The sequence below is a fragment of the Exophiala xenobiotica genome (genome assembly GCF_000835505.1).
Source record: "Exophiala xenobiotica strain CBS 118157 unplaced genomic scaffold supercont1.2, whole genome shotgun sequence".
Taxonomy (NCBI): Eukaryota; Fungi; Ascomycota; class Eurotiomycetes; order Chaetothyriales; family Herpotrichiellaceae; genus Exophiala; species Exophiala xenobiotica.
In genome coordinates, this window is record NW_013562493.1 from 1,536,397 (window position 1) to 1,554,617 (window position 18,221).

The 18,221-nt window shown below is 51.7% G+C and overlaps 6 protein-coding genes across 7 annotated transcripts; 2 read left to right on the forward strand and 4 right to left on the reverse strand.

Moving 5' to 3' along the window:
- The first annotated feature begins 525 nt into the window (after positions 1-525).
- On the forward strand, positions 526-5,872 carry PV05_02764. Of its 2 annotated transcripts, XM_013463353.1 has the most exons (4): positions 526-1,049; positions 1,116-1,305; positions 1,374-4,365; positions 4,415-5,872. In XM_013463353.1, the coding sequence occupies exons 1-4, from the start codon at positions 965-967 to the stop codon at positions 5,501-5,503; spliced, it is 4,356 nt and encodes a 1,451-aa protein (XP_013318807.1). In that variant the 5' UTR covers positions 526-964; the 3' UTR covers positions 5,504-5,872. The 2 variants fall into 2 exon arrangements, with proteins under 2 accessions (XP_013318807.1, XP_013318808.1); XM_013463354.1 differs by having other exon boundaries at positions 526-1,305.
- Positions 5,873-6,322: 450 nt separating this feature from the next.
- Positions 6,323-7,545, reverse strand: PV05_02765 (uncharacterized protein). The gene is made up of 3 exons (XM_013463355.1): positions 7,262-7,545; positions 6,887-7,000; positions 6,323-6,814 (listed from the first exon to the last, which is right to left on the reverse strand). The coding sequence occupies exons 1-3, from the start codon at positions 7,330-7,332 to the stop codon at positions 6,727-6,729; spliced, it is 273 nt and encodes a 90-aa protein (XP_013318809.1). The 5' UTR covers positions 7,333-7,545; the 3' UTR covers positions 6,323-6,726.
- A 1,182-nt stretch (positions 7,546-8,727) lies between these two features.
- Positions 8,728-9,051, reverse strand: PV05_02766 (uncharacterized protein; the record flags this gene model as incomplete). Its single annotated transcript, XM_013463356.1, has 1 exon — positions 8,728-9,051. One exon carries the CDS (start codon positions 9,049-9,051, stop codon positions 8,728-8,730), a length of 324 nt encoding a protein of 107 aa, XP_013318810.1.
- A 32-nt stretch (positions 9,052-9,083) lies between these two features.
- Positions 9,084-11,006, reverse strand: PV05_02767 (uncharacterized protein; the record flags this gene model as incomplete). The annotated part of the gene is made up of 2 exons (XM_013463357.1): positions 9,084-10,715; positions 10,761-11,006. The coding sequence occupies 2 exons, from the start codon at positions 11,004-11,006 to the stop codon at positions 9,084-9,086; spliced, it is 1,878 nt and encodes a 625-aa protein (XP_013318811.1).
- A 2,238-nt stretch (positions 11,007-13,244) lies between these two features.
- PV05_02768 (uncharacterized protein) lies at positions 13,245-15,854 on the forward strand. Its single transcript, XM_013463358.1, has one exon. The coding sequence runs from the start codon at positions 13,285-13,287 to the stop codon at positions 15,700-15,702; it is 2,418 nt and encodes an 805-aa protein (XP_013318812.1). The 5' UTR covers positions 13,245-13,284; the 3' UTR covers positions 15,703-15,854.
- PV05_02769 (uncharacterized protein) lies at positions 14,906-17,529 on the reverse strand. The gene is made up of 2 exons (XM_013463359.1): positions 17,396-17,529; positions 14,906-17,347 (listed from the first exon to the last, which is right to left on the reverse strand). The coding sequence occupies exons 1-2, from the start codon at positions 17,483-17,485 to the stop codon at positions 15,884-15,886; spliced, it is 1,554 nt and encodes a 517-aa protein (XP_013318813.1). The 5' UTR covers positions 17,486-17,529; the 3' UTR covers positions 14,906-15,883.
- Between the last annotated feature and the right edge of the window lie 692 nt (positions 17,530-18,221).

An 18,221-nucleotide genomic window follows, 5' to 3' on the forward strand; every position in this document is an offset into this window, starting at 1 on the left:
GCCACTACAATTCTGGTATACGAGTAGCGAGCGTCTGATAACTAACTAGTGCATCTCACTCCCTACCCTCGCATGTCAAACCAACCTCGCTACTGTATGATGTGACTCCCCTGGAGTGAAATGCAGATCTTGGATGGCCGTCCATACGATTAAAATCTCCGGGGTCTGGTTCGAGACGAGATTAACAGACCATAACAACTTGATTGCTGTTGACTGGCAATTTGTGGGCACTTTGCAGCAAGCGAGGCATGATGGAGGCTATTCGTAACCATCAACAACGAACCCAGAACCAGGAAAGCCTCGCTGCTGGTGGCTGGCCACAATTCCCCTAACAGTCGATCGTGTGGTCCAGGTGCTGGCTTAATGCATGCTTGGATCCTCTCCCGCCGTTCGGGGCCTCTGGTTAGAGGTCGAGTTTTGCGGATACCCAGCAAGCCAGCTCCAAATGGTGCCCTGGGTGGTGCCTCCAAGAGCCATCACCCCTGTGCTGCGCTGCATCATCTCCCGCCAACGAGCAGGCCAGATCCCACCTCCGTTTAGACCGCAATGAGCGTAGATTATTGTTGTCACCGCATCAATTCACCTTTGTCTCTGTAGCGAAAACCCTGTGCAGCAATACTCAGCATTACTCTTCCACAGCCCTGATTGTGACCAGGTGCCTCTCCTTATACAAATCGTCAAGCGGATATTCGGATATCCATGTTCCCCTGACGGCATTCCAGCTCACGCGTCCGCTCCCCTGTCGCTGCAACCACTCGACTGGTCAAATCATTCCTCCGAATCTGCACCCCAGTCCCTGGTCGCGACGACGCCCGTCTGACTTGCTATTCAACGACCCTCGATACCTACGAGATGACTGATCGGACACCTTAGAGGGTGTTCAATGTCGAGGCAAGCAGGCTTTATGTGAAAGAGAAGGGACTCCGATTACACTGCCCAGGGGGCTCGAGTTGCCATCACAAGGATGCCTTACCGACAACATGCATCCTCCACAGCCAGCCAGTCCAAACATACAAATCCTGTCAGAGCCGATGATTTGGACAACGGTGGTACGAACTTCATGCAGAGGACGCCTGCAGCAGATCAATCCGGGCTGACACCATCTAATCTTGCAGGAGAGAATGCCCCATCCAAGAAACCTCCCTCGTCCTTCTCCAGTTCTTCAACATCGGCAGTTCCACGACGCGATCCGGGTGACAATGCCAGTACCTCATCCACGTTCAGTTCGCGGAGAAGACAATCTTCCATCCCTAGTGCCAAAGCTCCCATGGGCCCGCGCCCGCTGGATTATGGGACTGGAAAAAGGTTGGTCGTGGCCCGTCCACTCCTGCCCAAACATTACAATCGATTAACTCCTGCCTCTACATGAACAGGTCCGCAAGCAATTCCGTAAATCCTCAATTTAATTCCCTACGCGGGAACTCCGCTGTTGCTTCCTATACCCACGAACTATCCATCAACGACATCTCCAGATTCAGCTTTGCATCCATACAAGCCAAACCATCAGCGCAGGAGGAGCGGGATGGACATCTGGACTTTGGCAATTTCCTCGAGCCGACCTTTAACTTTGACGACTTTCAAGACACGATCGTCGGCACCGAACCGAGTCTGAACGAATTCCCGCTTCCTCGTCGAGGGACCTCAATCAAGAAACCTCCTTCGTCCGAGACGCTCTCAGAAAGCAAGAAGCCGGTGTCACAGCCCGCTATTCCTATACCCTCCCGCAAAGGCTCCGGCCTAACTCCGATCACTCGCAAAAGCTCAACGGCGTCCACAGCGTCGAGAAACTCTGGCGGGTCGGGCTCAATGACTGGTACCACCACATCGATCCTACGGGGAAGGAGGCAAAGTCATTTTCCACCAAATTCGTTCAACAACGTAAACGCTACTACCAAAGCACCCAGAAAATCAGTTGGTCCCGGCACATTTGTCCCTCCAGATCCATCAGACAAACCAGCGGTGAAACGTCGCCCAAGTGCTGGTGCAAGAAAGTCAAGTGCGGAGAGTACGAAGAGCCTGACGCTAAGGGGGATAAATCATCGCGCGGAAGAGAGTGGCTCAGAGGATATAAGAACAGGCGATACAATCAAGGGAAGACCTTCCCTGGCGCCCAAAAGGCAAGCATCCAAGGACCTTCTTACACCGTCAAGAACGCCGGATCTGTCAAAGTCGACGTCCAGCGCTCATCATACTCCAACGCGAAGGAGTGGGACTCCAGGCAGGACAACAACTCCTGGAGGGAACGGTGATCGCAATCGACGCACGTCGGTAATGCCTCATCACGCAACAGGATTGGGTGCCCGGACAGTAAGCCCAACCGATGCTCGTCGGAGGCAAAGGATGTCTATAGTTCCACCTGCACCACCTTTACCTCAAAGCCGCATTTCTCAAGCACCGCCGACTCCACAGCCCGAGCCAATACCATCAATACCTTCAACCGAGTTACAATCACCTGGCTTTCCCAGTCGCAAAAGTCTGACGCCATCGTCTTCGAGGACGACACCAGACCCTAACCGCAAGTCATATAGCTCTGGCCAGTCATTATCATCCAATACTAGTTACAGCTCGGTCAAGAACATCGTCAACAACGCTGCGAGACTCTCACAAGTGATGAATTCCTCCAGGTTACCGACACCGAAGCCTCGGTTGGATACTTCTACCAACGCCACGTACGAACTGGAAGTACCGCCGGTCCCGGCAATACCCAAAGCTTACGAATCTCCGGGAAGTGAACAAGATCAACCTTTCTTTTCCGCCAGATCCTCAAGTCTGCCGCCTTTTGAAGCACCAAGCTCGGCGAGTCCAGGAGTCTCCAGCCTAGCTGATGCTATGAAAGCACTGGAAACGCCTCGGGCTCCTAGTTCGTCTTCCAATATACCCGTCCCACCTCCAGTGGCGGAAACGGAACCCAAACCGAAGCCACAAGCCAAAGCAGGCAAGAAGAACGTCCAGAATCTCCGTTTGCCGCCTCTGAATCTGCTACCCTTGAGTACACCTACATCTGCCAAGATAAAGTCGCTCAACACAAAATCAGATGTGGGTGAGAAACCAGCAACACCCCCTGGGAATCGTGCTGTCATGAAGACACCGAGCACTCCTATGACCGCCTCCAAGGCGAGCTTCTTCTCCCGAGGACATAAAGCTGGGGACGAAGCTTTTGCCATACGAAGTAGTACTTCACATTATGCTCTTCGATCAGATGAGCGTCGACCACCGAGCGATATTAGTCCAGGCTTGCCGCCCTTTGCGTTCGAGGACAAGCCCAGCAATCGTAACATCTCGCCATTTGTCTCTTCATCCGTACCCAAGACTGACGACTTTATGAATTTTATGAGGCCCAACTTTAACACCGAACAGCTTCACCGGACTCCGAGTCAAGCGCGGCCCAATGGTCCTCGCGCTCCTAGCTTTTCGGTAACTCCCAAAGCTGAAGTCGCAGCTCCTTCGGTGGACAAGCAGCCGGAAATTGAATCTGCATTTTCGACGTCTGCACTCAGGAGAAAATTGAGCCGGAAAAAGAGCGAACCAAAGGTCGCAGAGCGTGAAGTGCAGGAGGACGATTCGGCGAAGTATGACAACATGCCTCCTCCCAAATTGCCAGCTTCAGCCAGCTGGGCGAACACCAATAATGGAAATCCGAGTCCTCAAAAGCCATCGTACATTAGGTCGAGACGGCAGACGTCGACCTCGAGCATCAAGCTGATTCCAGAACGACAAGAGAGCTTTGATAGTACGATGTCGACTGCAAACAGTCGCCCATCATTGGAGTCGGTGCGAACCCTCATGATCCACTCCAATAGATCCGGATCCGTGTCCGCAAGCACGCCTAACCTCGTGGGCGCGAGAGGTCCGCCACAAAAGCCAGAAGCCGTTCTCGATCGAGATGATATGGTTGCCGAAGACGAAATGAAGAAGTTGGCCCACAAGAGAAAGGACTTCGAGTCTGCTGCACGTGAACTTGATGCTCTCCGAGCCAGAGCCAAACCCGTGAAACGCATGTCTCATGAAACCGCGTCCCGGATATTCGACCTGACCATCTTTGAACGCGGGGAAATTGTCGACTACCCAGACATTTATTTTACGGGCGCGTTGAGCGCTCGAAAGATTATGGGAGACTTGAACTCTGCGTCCTCGAATTTCGGCTACGATGATGAGAGAGGTGACTACAACATCATCGAAGGGGACCATCTGGCCTACCGATATGAGGTCGTCGACGTGCTTGGAAAGGGAAGTTTTGGTCAAGTTGTCCGCTGTGTCGATCACAAAACTGGAATCTTGGTTGCCGTGAAGATCATTCGCAACAAGAAAAGGTTCCACCAACAAGCACTTGTGGAGGTTAATATTCTCCAGAAGCTGAAAGAATGGGTAAATACCACAGTCCTAGTACAAAAATACAGCTAACATGTTTGGCCAGGACCCTCACAAAAAGTACAGCGTGGTCAACTTCGACCAGAGCTTCTATTTCCGGGGCCACCTGTGTATATCAACTGACCTTCTAGGCATGAACCTTTACGAATTCATCAAAGCTCACGATTTCCGAGGCTTCTCTCTCAAACTGATCCGACGATTCACGAAACAACTACTTCAGACTCTGATTCTCCTTCAACAGCATAAAGTCATCCACTGCGATTTGAAGCCGGAAAACATTCTGCTGGCGCATCCTGTCCATTCCGAAATCAAGGTTATCGATTTTGGCTCGAGTTGTTTCGAAAACGAAAAAGTGTACACCTATATCCAGTCACGGTTTTACCGATCCCCGGAAGTTATTCTCGGAATGTCTTATGGCATGCCAATAGATATGTGGAGTGTTGGGTGCATCTTGGCCGAGCTTTATACTGGGTACCCTATTTTCCCCGGCGAAAACGAACAAGAACAACTGGCTTGCATCATGGAAGTTTTCGGTCCTCCAGAAAAGCATTTGATTGAGAAGAGCAGCCGCAAAAAGCTCTTCTTCGACTCAATGGGCAAGCCACGATTAACGGTATCCTCCAAGGGTCGGAGGAGACGACCCAGTTCTAAAGATTTACGACAAGTCCTCAAATGTGACGATGAAGCATTCCTTGATTTTATTGTGAAGTGCTTGAGATGGGATCCCACTCGAAGAATGAATCCCCTCGAAGCCAACAAGCACGAATTTATTACGGGGATCAAAGTCCCTAGTAATGGCAGGAGAAATCTCTCGTCAGTCAACTCTCCCATCAAGAGGGTCAATTCTGTCAGTACTGCGGGCATTGCCAGACCTTTACCACAGCCCCCGTCCACCACCTTGAAAGCGCCCGTTGGGAACAGGCAAGAATCATCTCCCAACAAGCCCGGAGCAAGGCGTCAGTCGACTGTGCCGGCACCTTCACAGGGAACTTCACAGGCAAAAAAGGCTTCTCATGCGGCCATGGCATCTTCGATCTCGAATCCGAATTTGACGAGGCTGACCGTTGGCCAAAGAAGTATGAGTGGAAGGTCTGACTTGGCCGCTGCTGCAGCTGCTGCAAGTTTGGTTAAGTAGAGTCTTGACACATCCACTGTGACAGATTTGTCAATGCTGGGATTGTACTCGAACCGGGGACGAATTTCTTACTATCGTTAATGAACATATAAAGACCAGCATAGCAGATATGGGAGTTCACAACCTGGCCACACACAAAGGAGGTTCATTGCCGCAAGCCGGGAGGACGTTGATGGCTTTTTGAGATGGATTTGGACTGCATTCAAGTCCTTTGTCGAGTTTAATATCCATATACCCAACGCTTGTGCTTCGTTGTTTTGATTCTTGGGAGGATGACTTTGAACAATGGAAGAGAAAAGCATTGAACTCTTGTTCATTGAATATAGAGAAATGGCAAAACCGGTCAGTCTCCGTTTCCATGGCCAGAAGTGGTATCAGGTTCGAAGTGAGACTCCTCTGATCCTTCCGATTGTAATTGTGGCGGTCGCATTTGGACTTGTCATTGCTCTTGCCTATCTTTTTCAGGTCTCACAAGCCCTGTTGACAGACACTGCGTGTGGCATTGAAACCCGATCATCCAGAAGGCACAACCTATATATATGCTTCTATCTGGCATGGATCTTCCGCTTGAATGTCAAGACCCGGACCTGTGGGCTGGTATGTTGTGTGGAGGCAGGCTTGGTATATGGCCGTCATCTCGGAGTTCCTGCATGTTGCGCCCATCATCACCAGCGCCTTCATCGCGGGTATCTTGCAGTAACTAGGTCTCTAAAAGGTAGTTCAGGCAGTCAGTATTCCCGCTAGCTGATGCCTTGAGAATGGTCATGACCTCTCTTCCTTAGAAAGGGTCACGAGAACGGTAGTAATAGAATCTGCGTGGTAGAATTGGTGCATGAGTAACACAGCCTGTAGTTTGGAAAGAAGAAGTTCATGCGAGCAGCAGAAACATCAGGACTTTGAATTTCAATAAACGCTACCCTTGGACACGGCGCCATCATTTCGATCTTCGCACCAAGGCCGAAAGCAAAACTGGAAAGCTCTTCACCACTTCTCTCTTCGCCGCAAACCAGACAGCCGGTTATGTGTCATGCTATATCTTTCGTCGCCGAGCCATTATCGCTTTGCTGTTCTGCACTGCCAGTGATGAACAGTGGATCGAGTATGAGTCCTTTCGTCACATGAGAACGGTTGGACCGGTACAAGCCCCCCAGTCTTTACCGTTCCTTCATTGCCTTCCCCTTCCCCTTTTGGGCAGTGCATTCCCATGTTGAATTAATCCCCTTTTAACAGCATTCGGCAAAGCATTCGCAGCAGTCGGCGCAGCATTCACATCCCTCTTCGCAGACGAAGCAGCAGCAAAGCGCGGCAAGACTATTTTTGGGGGTTGTTAGTTGACGACCGGCCACGGTGACTTCGGTTGAAGGGGTGTTTCAGATTCCTTACCATGCGCCCAGACATCCTCGATCCTTCTTTTCACGGACAATGACTTGCTGAGGAGGGCCTTGTTGGTATTGCATGGGTGGTTGCTGCTGGGGGTAGCCGTATCCTTGTCCGTAGCTGCAGGACAAGCGGTGTGTTAGCGATGACTTGACACTGGAAAGGGTTGCGTGGGCTGGAATTTGAAGAAGGCCAACCTTCGCATTGGAAGCGACAAAGAGCAGGGCAGGGGGCCGCTTCTTCAACTAGGCGCCAGGCCAGGGAGAGGGAGACAGAGAGTCGTGAAATGGAAGCAGGACAAGGGAATGCGCAATCGATTTGCGGCACCCACGTCGTGAATTGAATCAATAGGAAAAGACAAAATGGTTCGGACGGACTTACGCTTGCTGAGGCTGTTGGGGAGGATAGTAGCCCTGAGGCGGACCTTGCTGGTAGTATCCTTGATTCGACATGTTGTGTGAAGTTGGCTTTGAAGACAGGTAGGGCGAAGTCGATGAGAACGTTGAAGGAAGCGAGTGAACAGAGGGAGGGCAGATGGCCGATTAGTTTGAAGGGTGTGGTGATGAGGTTTCGAGACGAAGAACGGAAGAAGCGCAGGCGCAGGCCGGATTTATTTGAGGTGGAGGCGGGAGGAGACTGAGAGAGAGAAGAGACAGGGACTTGAGAGAGTCACCGACTACGCTGACTGGACGAGCTTGCACCTGGCAAGTCTGGGTGAAAGCTTGACTGCGTTTAGCTGCTGGCAGGGGATGGGGGACACCTCTTGGCCTAGTTGAGCTCCTGCCGTCTTTCCGAATGGCCCGTGTAGCCCCTAATAAGCCCCTATAAGGACTACCTAGCTTAGGGATTGGGTTACAGGTTTGTTTGAGATTGTCGAAAGTACTCACTTCTACGGCCACCGTACGGTACACCTCTGCACAGCTCACACTACTATCTGTACATCTGGCTACAGCTGAACTGAGAGGCGACTTCTGGTCTTCACCAACGTCGAAGCCACGAAACTGGCGCGTTGCTACCATATCATCTGATGAGTCTAGCCAAATTCCGAGGCTTGGATTGTCCTGGATGCATTTGCCTGATTCGCAAATAACCTCTGCGAAACTCGTTAGGCGCAGCTGAGCAACAGCAGCACGACGGCGGCAGCAACGGGCGCAACACCAACGACACCATGGCCATGTTGAACTGCTAAGCCACACAACGAACAGCTAAGCGACTTACGGAGGCGTGCACCAAATGTAGTTGCCGCGCTAAAGTTGAATGACGAAGGATCACAACCTGACATGAGATTTTCTTTTGCTCTAGGCAACCTTAACTAAAGTCTTAACTGAAGGTAATCCACTTAGGTGCCTTAATGGTAGAGGATAGGCGGGAGCTAGGGGCAAAGAAACGAGGTCCGATATCTCCGGGGATAGTTGTCCGGAGCAACGGAAAAGAAAATAAATGGTCTTTTGACGTCCTCGTCATTCAACTTTAGCGCGGCAACTACATTTGGTGCACGCCTCCGTACTCGTAACCCAATCATGCTCGCAGATACCAGCATTTCCTGCTTCTTGCGGACACGCGTCGAATGACGGACAACTAGCACATATAATTCATTGGTCGCCACATTCTGCTCAGCCACTGAGTCCGTGCATACCCTCGATACACCTGATACACCTGGGTCGCATACTACGTAGTAGCTCGACTGTGCTGCGTTACGACACTTCTGCCCGGGCGAACAACTGCAGAAACATAGTCATTATGTTCGATATCATGACCATTCAAAAAGCACTAACTTTTATATACATTCCCAACCGTGTTCCGTACCGTGCCCAAATCGTTGCTGATACAGAAGAATAACCAAGACCTCAAACCGGTCTATGACCAGCTGATACCAAAAAGACCAGGCCGCTGTGCTGGCATATAAAACCCTGCAGTAGCGAGGGATGACTGTCACATATTTCCCGCCGCCGTCTTGGAGATTGTCGTGTACATCTGAAAAGTAATGTAGAGAAATAGCCATGTTCGTCCGGCAGGCCGACAAACGAACCATCCACACCATGAAAAGTGAAACCTCGACACCACGGCCATCTCGGCCAACAGGGAGAAACAATTGAAACAAAGGCCATGTCTCTTGTCAACATCACTCCCAACAACAGAATTGCAGATATCCTCCTCATCGTCTTCATCATCTCAGTGGCATCAACATCATCACATCATCCTCCTAGTACTGCAAAATCGCCTGCTGCTCGGGCATAAAATACCCATTATTCTGACCAAAGGCACCTGTCGGCTGTAGCAAGTTATCATAGTACAAAGGCTCGGACATGATATCAAAGCTCGACATGCCCATGGCCGTCATGTCGCCAGTGGCAAGGCCAAAGTCATCCACACCGACCGCGCCGTTTGGTGCAGCGTTGACCATCTCATTGACCGTTGCTGTCTCAAAGATGGCGTCGGGCACTATATCCTGAACGACCGTGCGCCCATTGAGATTCGTCTCGAGCTCCTCAAACATCCAGTTCTTGAGGAACTCCATTGGCGGGTTGTTCCCTCCGCCCATGCCACCACGGCCTTCGGATTTCTTGCCACGGCCGCCGCGACGGTTCTTACATGGGTTGAAGTGTGCACGTCGTAGGTGTGCTGCGGCATTGTAGTTGGCGCCATAGGTCTTGCCTGTTCGGCAAGCCTTGCAGCTCGACAAGAAGGTGCCGTCGGCGGAGGCGTCTTTACAGATCCACACACGGCGCACCTGGGCGTGGTGACGCTCAATGTGGCGGCGGAGCTCGTGGTCGCCATGAAAGCCCTGCGGTTGGTCGTTGCAGAACTGACAGAAGGTCGTCTTGCGAGGGGGGTGTTGGCGCGTGGCGCGTGTGATTTCGGCCTTGTGCTTGACTGTACCGTCCTCGGCTTTGACAGCGATGAGCTTGGGCTCGCGTACGCCGTCGGCATCGCTAGCCGAAGTGTTCTTTGTGCGATGCAACTTGGGCGCTAGCGGTCGTGAAACTAGGTTACTAGTCTGAGGGACAACGACTTCCTGCGGAAGAAGCGTCTCTCTAGCTTGACTCTGAGAGTCAAGACGCAAGCCATGATGAGACGGATGAGAAGAAACAGAAACAGATGAAGCATTGCTGCCGGATGACGGCGAATTCTTCATCTCATAGCTAGAAGGAGATGATGATGACGGAAAGCAGTCATCATCAGGAAAAGACAAATGAGAAAAGTTGTTGCAACCGGAGTCGGTTCCAACAACAGAAGAAAAGGAAAACAACTGCGAATCGACAAAATGCGCTTGAGGCATCTCAAGCATGTCTGCCGTTTGGGGTAGTTTCGACATCGAGTCCATGCGAAACATCCCAAACGGCTCGCAGAGAACATCATTTGTGCTTGTCCGAGTCATAGGCTCTGACATGATCGTCGACGCGGTCGTGAGACCTGCATCACTAGCAGCAGTCATCGGGGTGTAACCCGCCGGTGACTCTATTGCTGAAGCATACGGTGATGTAAGCTGAGAGAGGTAATTGTGCGACTCACCACGCTCCACATTCATGGGAGGTGTCAAGGAGAGGTCGCCATGGTTAGCGAGGAAGTCGGTTGGTGACATATCGTGTACCTCTTCGATGTGGTTGAGGTTCGATCCAGGATACCGAGTTGGATAGGATCCAGCGTTTGGTGTTCGTCGTTGCCCACTGTTGTGGCGAGGAATAAGAACTGGACCTGTCGTGGCAGTTGTTTGCACCGCAGGTGAAGCCGGCATGGAAGGGCGAGCAGGCGAACCCTTGGAAGGACTCGGACCGGAATGGTGTCGTTCAAGATAGGGTGCCGAGGGAGCAGAGGACGCCAGGGAAGCCTTTGTCTTCCGTCAAACCAAGCAAGAGGGTAACATGACAAGAGTACATACATGGCCACCCCGTTTCGAGGCGGGCTCCATACCAATAAGCATTGCACTGGACGCGGATCGTTTCTGAGGGACCGAAGAACCAAGTTGAAAACTCGATGCCGAACCTGTCATGGCGGATTGAATGGCAGCCCAGTGAAGAGACCAACCACTCTCCCTCTGTTCAGGAGAGAGATGTTGGTGTTCCGCATCGTAAACCTTTCGACAAGACCGTAACACTTCGATGGCTGCATTGACATTGGAATCCATGGTGGTAGACTGGGAGGACTTTAAACCAATGGGTGTGCTGAACACGAGAGGTGGAAAGGTATTGATCCAATCTAAGGCATTGTTAGCCGATAAGGCTCAAACGTCAGTAACATCTCAATGAAAGTCATACTAATAAAGCTCCGTGAAGTGGTGAAACAGGTGCAACAAGAAGCGTGGAAAACTAAAGGGTTGGTATCAGCGAAGATAAAGTGAAGCGGTAGCAACACTGAAGGGTAGTGGAAGGTCCTTTCGAAAGATGGGATGGGACGGATCTTGAGGGTGATATAGATGGCCCCATGCCGCCTACTGGTCTCAAGGGCAAAAGGCAATCGAACGATTGGGGTTGGAGGCTTGGAAAAAGGACGATAACGCCCATGATGATCAGGCGTTTCGCGAAGTGAGGAAGGGTTTCCGGATGACGGCGCCAATGCCATCAAGACCAGGCACAGGAGAGTTTGACTATGGGACAGATTGGGCAAAACGTCGGAGGCTTCGCTGATCGTGAAACCAGTCGTTTCTCGTGGTAGGGGTTCGTGCAGTTCGCAGAAGTTCCGGCCTGTGGTGCCCTTGTCGTGGCGTTCGGTGGCCTTTGTACTAGGCATGCTTAGCTTGCAGAGAACCACTTCCCGGGCTTTCCAGTGCCTTATCCCTCATAAAGATTTGCAGCTGTCTTCTGGCAGACTGGCACGGGTCGAACCCTGTAACGACGGTCCCAACGCGGAACGGCGCCTGCTGCAGAAGGCCTATCGTGGCCAATGATGATGCTTGTTACGAAAATGGGCTTGTCGATCATGATCATTGGATGCCTGCAAGGTCCTTCTAGCGAGGTGAGCAAAGTCGGTGATTGGCGTACAGCGGCTGCCGCAATGATTTCTGGCTGCCTCACTTTGTCCTTGGAATTTCTGTATGCCGTGTTCGTCCACTTCAGCTTGTCGTCTGACCTCGATTGGTGCCCAACCGGCGTCCTGCAACAAGGAAGCCCAGCTGCTTTATTCGTCAAATGCCCACATGAAGCCAAAATTCTGCATGATGCGATGCTTCCATCACATGATGTTGGTGGTATTCGGTAGATGTCTGCAAGCTCGAGGATATGGTGGACCGACGAGTACCATCCCAGTTGGTCGTATCAGCACCAATGTTCGAGAAAAGTCCAGAGTATGGTCGTACAGACACAAATGACATGCAGCACGTCCATAGCAAACTGTGCATAAGGTAAAGGACTCTGCATCCTCGCGCAACATGTTGAAGCGAAGAACAGATGTTCCTGTGTGACATTGTAGGCCCCTCCATGCAAATGGTAAGTCATGCAGCGACGATTTCTGTTCATGAAGCCTCATCAACCCAAGCTGGTCATCATCACATCGGCGCCAGTTTCTGTTTAAGTCAAGGACATCCCATCTTTCGTGCCCAACTTCATGTACGCTGAGATAAAAGAGAGACGACGGAAGCTTGCTCCCACCAATGCAGGTCTCAGCGTGGACGCATCTTCGTGAATTCACCCATGGTATTTACCCGACTCAGCGGTCTTAGCATCGCATATGCTTCTCGAGCTGGCCCCAAGTTCGACAGAGCAGGTCGAATGTGATGACGCGCAAGTCCATTGCGCTGTCTTGCGCTATCTTGCTCAACGACCGTTTCACCGACCAAGCATCTTCGCGCCTGAATGCGCTAATTGCGTGAACAGCACGGAAATGCTACTCGTATCGCTGTCGTCACATCATGCCATGCAGGCTGCTGTGACTTGAAAACACACAATCGGAATGATGTAAGGTGATCCAAGGAAGTTGTCTCTAGGAAGGGTTCCAAGTGACGCAGCTTGACATGGATATGACCAGGCTTTGGAGCATGGGTTCAGAAAGGACAACAAGCGGTGAAGGGAACATTCCAGCTTGATATACACATCTTGGGAGGAGAAACGCCACAACGGTCATTAAGCGATAGTGATGGTCACGATCGACGGTGTGCGTGTTCCTGGAGATCAACAGATCTTACTGATGATCAAGATAGACAGGATGACAGGACACACAGGATCATCCTTCAAAAATCTTTGAGGAATGAAACTCATAAAGTGAGGGAAGCGACAATCACGTGTGACCATCACGGTGGCCAGCAGATCATCGGATCAATGTAGTTCCGTATGCCGGAGTAGAGCCGGCGAGGTTGGAACCTGATTGGCTGCAGCCCCGGCCATGTAAACAAACCAGTCTTCGACTGTAAATATCCATCTACTACCTGCGGCGGTAGCCTCGCAAGAACAGTAACCGATCGATCAGGCAAGATGTCAATCGGTGAGATCTTCTCTGACGCGCAACGCTCCCTCGTCGGGCATAAAACTTTGGCGAAGCGCCTGCACCGACTCGAAAACACCCCCAACTTTGAAGCACACATCAAGCAATCCGTCTTTCGTCTTCTCGATGTCAGCAAATCAGAGGTCGCTGGCAACCGGGTGATCAAATTCCTGACGGTGTACCTCGAGTCAGCGGATGCGACCAACCGAACTACATCCTCCATTCTGCTTGCACTACTCCCTTTTCTGTGCGCAAAGGACAAGACCGTGCGATATCGAGCGACGCAGATCATCTCCCAGATCCTTGGAGTCCTGAGTACTATTGATGATGACCTCTACAAAGTCATTCGGCACGAGCTGATAAAGCGGCTTCGAGATAAGGTGCCTGCGATCAGGCTGGAAGCCGTGCTGGCACTGGGGAGGCTGGTGGTGAACGAATTGGAGGATGAAGATGAAGAACAAGATTCAGACGAGGATGTAGCACCAGGCCTGCTGGAGAAGCTCTTGGACGTGCTCCAAAACGACACCAACGCAGATGTCCGGAGAGCACTACTGCTCAACCTTCCCGTTACATCGAGGACATTGCCATATCTGCTGGAGCGAGCAAGAGATCGTGATGGTCCGACGCGAAGAGCCTTGTATTCCAAACTTCTGCTGAAGCTGGGCGACTTCCGGCATCTGTCCTTATCCATGCGAGAGAAATTGCTGAGATGGGGCTTAAGAGACCGAGATGAGAAGGTTCGCAAAGCTGCGGCTCATGTGTTCAGAGCGCGCTGGATAGAAAATTGTGCCGCGTCACATACTGAGCAGACGGATGACGAAGACAAGGAGCCGAATGGCTTTTATCCACCGAATATCCCTGCTCTGCTGGAACTCCTGGAGAGAATCGACACCTTGAACACCGGCAACGAGACTGGAATCGCCCGAGAAGCCATGAAGGAATTCTGGGCCGGTCGGCCAGACTACCTCAAAGCAGTGTCTTTTGACGATGAATTCTGGGACACCTTGACCCCTGAGTCTGCGTTTATGGCACGCACATTCAATGACTACTGTCAGCAATCACAGGATCCCAAACATCAGGCTATAATTGAGGAGAAGATGCCCGAGGTGACACGACTGGGATTCCACCTTCAGAAACACATCAACGAGCTTCTCATCAAGGTGCAGAACGCCATCGAATCCGACAGTGACGACAAACTCGCTGAACAAGCCGAGCAAGAATTCATCGTCGAGCAGCTTCTCTACATCGCACAGACTCTAGACTATACCGACGAGATTGGCCGGCGGAAAATGTTCTCTCTTCTACGGCATGCACTCTCGATGGCGGATCTCCCAGAAGAATGCACTCGGCTCGCCGTTGAGGCTTTACGTTTAGTCTGCAACCCTGACGCAGCAGGCGAACGAGAATTCACTTCGGTCGTTCTTGAAGCCATCGCCGAAGTCCACGATAATATCGTGTCCGACGAGCCTGAAGGCGAAGAGAACGACGACGATGACGCAAGCTTCGTGTCCGCACGCAGTGAAGTGAGTGACCACGAATCGGACTCGACGCCGAAGAACAACGGCTCGAACAAGAAGCACAAGAAGCAATTGACCGAAGAAGAACAAGAAGCCCAGGCCGTCAAGGAAATCATGATCAACATGAAATGTCTGCATATCGCGCAATGCATGCTCCAGAACGTGGCTGGCAACTTGCAGTCCAACATCCACCTGCGCACCATGTTCGACAACCTAGTCATACCCGCCGTCCGGTCTCACGAGATCCTGATCCGCGAGCGAGGCGTCCAGTGTCTGGGTCTGTGTTGTCTTCTCGAACCCAAACTTGCTGACGAGAATATGCGCCTGTTCACGCATCTGCTCAAGAAAGGCCACGAGACGCTGCAAGTCATGGCGCTCCAGATCCTGTGCGACATTCTGATGGCTCGCGGGCCGCCTCCGGCAAGTCAGACCCCCGTGGACGCTGCAGCGTCTCCGAATACCAGCGGCGAACTCGGCGAGCAGGGCACCAATAACAATAACAGCAATACCAATATGACGAGTCTGCTCTCGCCGTTCATCAAGGCTCTGTCGCAGAATTTCCCCGAGGAAGTTCGCGCCACGGCAACGAGTAGTTTGTGCAAACTCATGCTGTGCGGATTCTACAAGGACAATGAGGAATTGTTTGATCAGATCGTCGAGCGGGCCATGCAGGTCGCGGCCAAGGGCTGGGAACTGCTTGAAAAGGTGAAGAATGCCGTCGTTGTGGATCGTGAGAAGGAGAAGATGGTGGAGAAGGAGAGGGAGCTGGCGAATGTCACAATGTTCGGTGCGAGGCTGAGTACAGAAGGTGGTGCCATGGGTCGGACTTCGGATGGTGTTCGGAGTGCGAGTGCTGATGGAAGGATGAGTGTTGAAGGGATTGATGTTTGAGCACTAGTACTGTTCTTCCCTTTTTATTTCGTACATGATCATGCAGCACTGTTGGCGATAGCCTTTGAAAGCTTGGTAGACACTTCCGTTGAAATTTGGAACTTCCATGTCCCATCTCGGTTGCAGCAGGGGTATCATAATGACTTTTTCCCGCCACCATAAAGCACCCGTAGTTATGTTCTTACAAGATGCCCTGCTTTTGCAAATCCAGATAAATCCTCTCCGGCATGACGTTGCCCTCTCCATCTTCCATCTGGACAACACCATCGTCTTTGCTCTCCTTCTCCCTCTTCTCGCGCTTGATCTTCTCCCACAGACTCAGGGCGTCCTGAATGCCCGTGATCTCGCGGAACAGACTTAAACCACCTGTGCCTTGGCCTGTGATGCCCAGGCACTTCAATCCGTAAATATGCCGTGCCTCGCTGAAATGTTTGTCAAACGCCCGCCGGCCCATGTAAACGAAATTTCCACATATCTCGCAGGTAAACTCCACGCCCAGTCCGTGAAGCTTGTACAACCAGTACGGGATCGGTTTACCATCCCAAGCCAGCGGCAGTTTGAGCGGGTTGTAGACCTTCTCGTCGCCGTCGGACTCGGAGCCAGAGTCATCTCCTCCGCCGCGGTGCCGGTCAGCTGCAGCAACCGCGGCGTCGTCCTCGGCAAATAGAGCGTCGAGTTCGGCCTGCCGCTCGCGCTCGGTCATGCCTTGTTTGCGCTCCACGTTCACACGTGTGTTGCTGCGTTCGTTAGAAAGGAGGTCGGCAAGGGCGCGAATGCGGTGTTCATGGGATGCGATTACTCGTTCTTTGAGCTGTGTACCGGAGAGGGAGGTTGCTGAAGAATTGGATGTCGTGATCGAGCCGTTGGCTGAGGATTGGGTCTTTTTGGCTTCGGCATTACGGATGTGCTTTTTTCCTGTGAGGTGGGCTTTGTAGACGTTTTGATTGCTGAATTCTTTCTCGCATTCTGGACACCATATCCCTGAGCCAGTGCCTTCGGTTTGTGGCCCGGCTGCGGTTGTGGTTGGGGTGGTCTCTTTCGTCCAGCCTGAGACAGTGCCTGCTTCCCATGCCGTCTCAAAGTCTCGGTCGAGGCGTAGGAAGAGTTTGGCTAGGTCGTCTAGTGGTCTTGTCCGCCGTACAAAGCCTTCAAGGTAACTGGCTAGATCCGCCACGTATTTCAGGTACGTATCTGTGACTTTGTTCTGCCTCTTGATCGGCATTCGGGGAGGTTCAAAGGCGTCAAAGTTATCGAGGTATTGGAGATATGTGAGGCGCTTCACACCAGGAAGGTTCAGATAGTCTTCATGTAAGGTCGTCAGGTCCAGGAATCTGCCGTTGGATTCTTCTCCGGTAAACATGTTGTCAATTTCTGATGTGACGGTCTCCCCCTCTTCGGGTCGCCTGCGCTTGTACGCGCGCTCGAGGTTCTCGACAGGTTCATTGGGATAGCGTCGATGGAAGTCCTTGACTTCTTCTAGTTGTCTATAGAATTCCTCGAATGGATCTCCGGTCGAGAGGCTTTGAACCTCTGAGAGCCGTAGTCCACCAGCATCTTTATAGATGTCTAGTAGTCGTTTCGACTGCTCTTGTACACGCGAGAGGAAGTTATTGATCTGATGGTCTCGGTTTAATCGGTCTTTGATCTGGAGCCTGCGTTAATCTCGTAGTTGTTGAAATTCGATCAGACATACATTTCTTGGATCCTCTGTAACACGTTCGGTTATGGCTTGCTCGAGTCGCTCGAGATCTTCATGGAGGAACCTCTGGTCTTCTAACAACATGACGTTTCAACAAGATTCGCAAGTCTGTTGCAACCTTCTTCGGGGAAAGACGAGCACAACTTGGACGACTTCTCGCCGTAGTCCAGAATTCTTTCGCAGGTCCAAATATGGAGATTTAACATCGCCGCTTTAAGGGCTCCATGCACGTGAGAGGGTTTCTGATTTGATCACGTTGACGATGCCTCTTTCTTCCATCATTCCCATTCCTAGACAAGTCCATGCTTGCGAGCCTAGTTGACTGCTTACTGAAACCAGCACAGCTTCCGAACTAGTCAATGCTCGATCCTACTGGATATGGGCATCCGGCGCTGCCCCCATTCACGGCCATGGCGACGGCTGGGAATGGAGAAAATGAAGCCAGAAAGACAATGTGAAGACCTGTGGACCAAGGGCTAGCTTCCCACTGTTTGTGTTGGTCAAGCGAGGCAGTACGAAGTGTTGATACCAGCTGCAAACGAGTCTGATCTCTCCCTTTTCGCAACCCACGCGTATATGTCTGGCAAGGTGTACCATATAGCGTCTTTCCGCTTTGAATACGGAGGGCAGCAATGAGAAAACCTCTCGTGTTGCGTCAGTGTTCGCGGGATGTTGCACGCTCGTGCAAGTATCAAGCCGGTGGGTCAGCAGTATTCTCTGGAAATTCTGCGAAGATGCATTTTCTACCTATACACCCGCAACTATACCTTCAAGTAACACCGTCTTGCAGTGCTCTATAACGTACTTAGTCTTCTGCTGA

Bases quoted from the DNA above. Each gene is read 5' to 3' on its own strand.
- PV05_02765 (XM_013463355.1), bottom strand. From the start codon at position 7,332: ATGTCGAATCAAGGATACTACCAGCAAGGTCCGCCTCAGGGCTACTAT. The intron at 7,001-7,261 runs GTAAGTCCGTCC...CTTGTCCTGCAG, and splicing joins CCCCAACAGCCTCAGCAAGC to CTACGGACAAGGATACGGCT. The intron at 6,815-6,886 runs GTAAGGAATCTG...CCCCAAAAATAG, and splicing joins CGAGGATGTCTGGGCGCATG to TCTTGCCGCGCTTTGCTGCT.
- PV05_02769 (XM_013463359.1), bottom strand. From the start codon at position 17,485: ATGTTGTTAGAAGACCAGAGGTTCCTCCATGAAGATCTCGAGCGACTC. The intron at 17,348-17,395 runs GTATGTCTGATC...CGCAGGCTCCAG, and splicing joins TTACAGAGGATCCAAGAAAT to ATCAAAGACCGATTAAACCG.
- PV05_02764 (XM_013463354.1), top strand. From the start codon at position 965: ATGCCTTACCGACAACATGCATCCTCCACAGCCAGCCAGTCCAAACAT. The intron at 1,306-1,373 runs GTTGGTCGTGGC...CTACATGAACAG, and splicing joins GATTATGGGACTGGAAAAAG to GTCCGCAAGCAATTCCGTAA. The intron at 4,366-4,414 runs GTAAATACCACA...ATGTTTGGCCAG, and splicing joins TCCAGAAGCTGAAAGAATGG to GACCCTCACAAAAAGTACAG.
- PV05_02768 (XM_013463358.1), top strand. From the start codon at position 13,285: ATGTCAATCGGTGAGATCTTCTCTGACGCGCAACGCTCCCTCGTCGGG.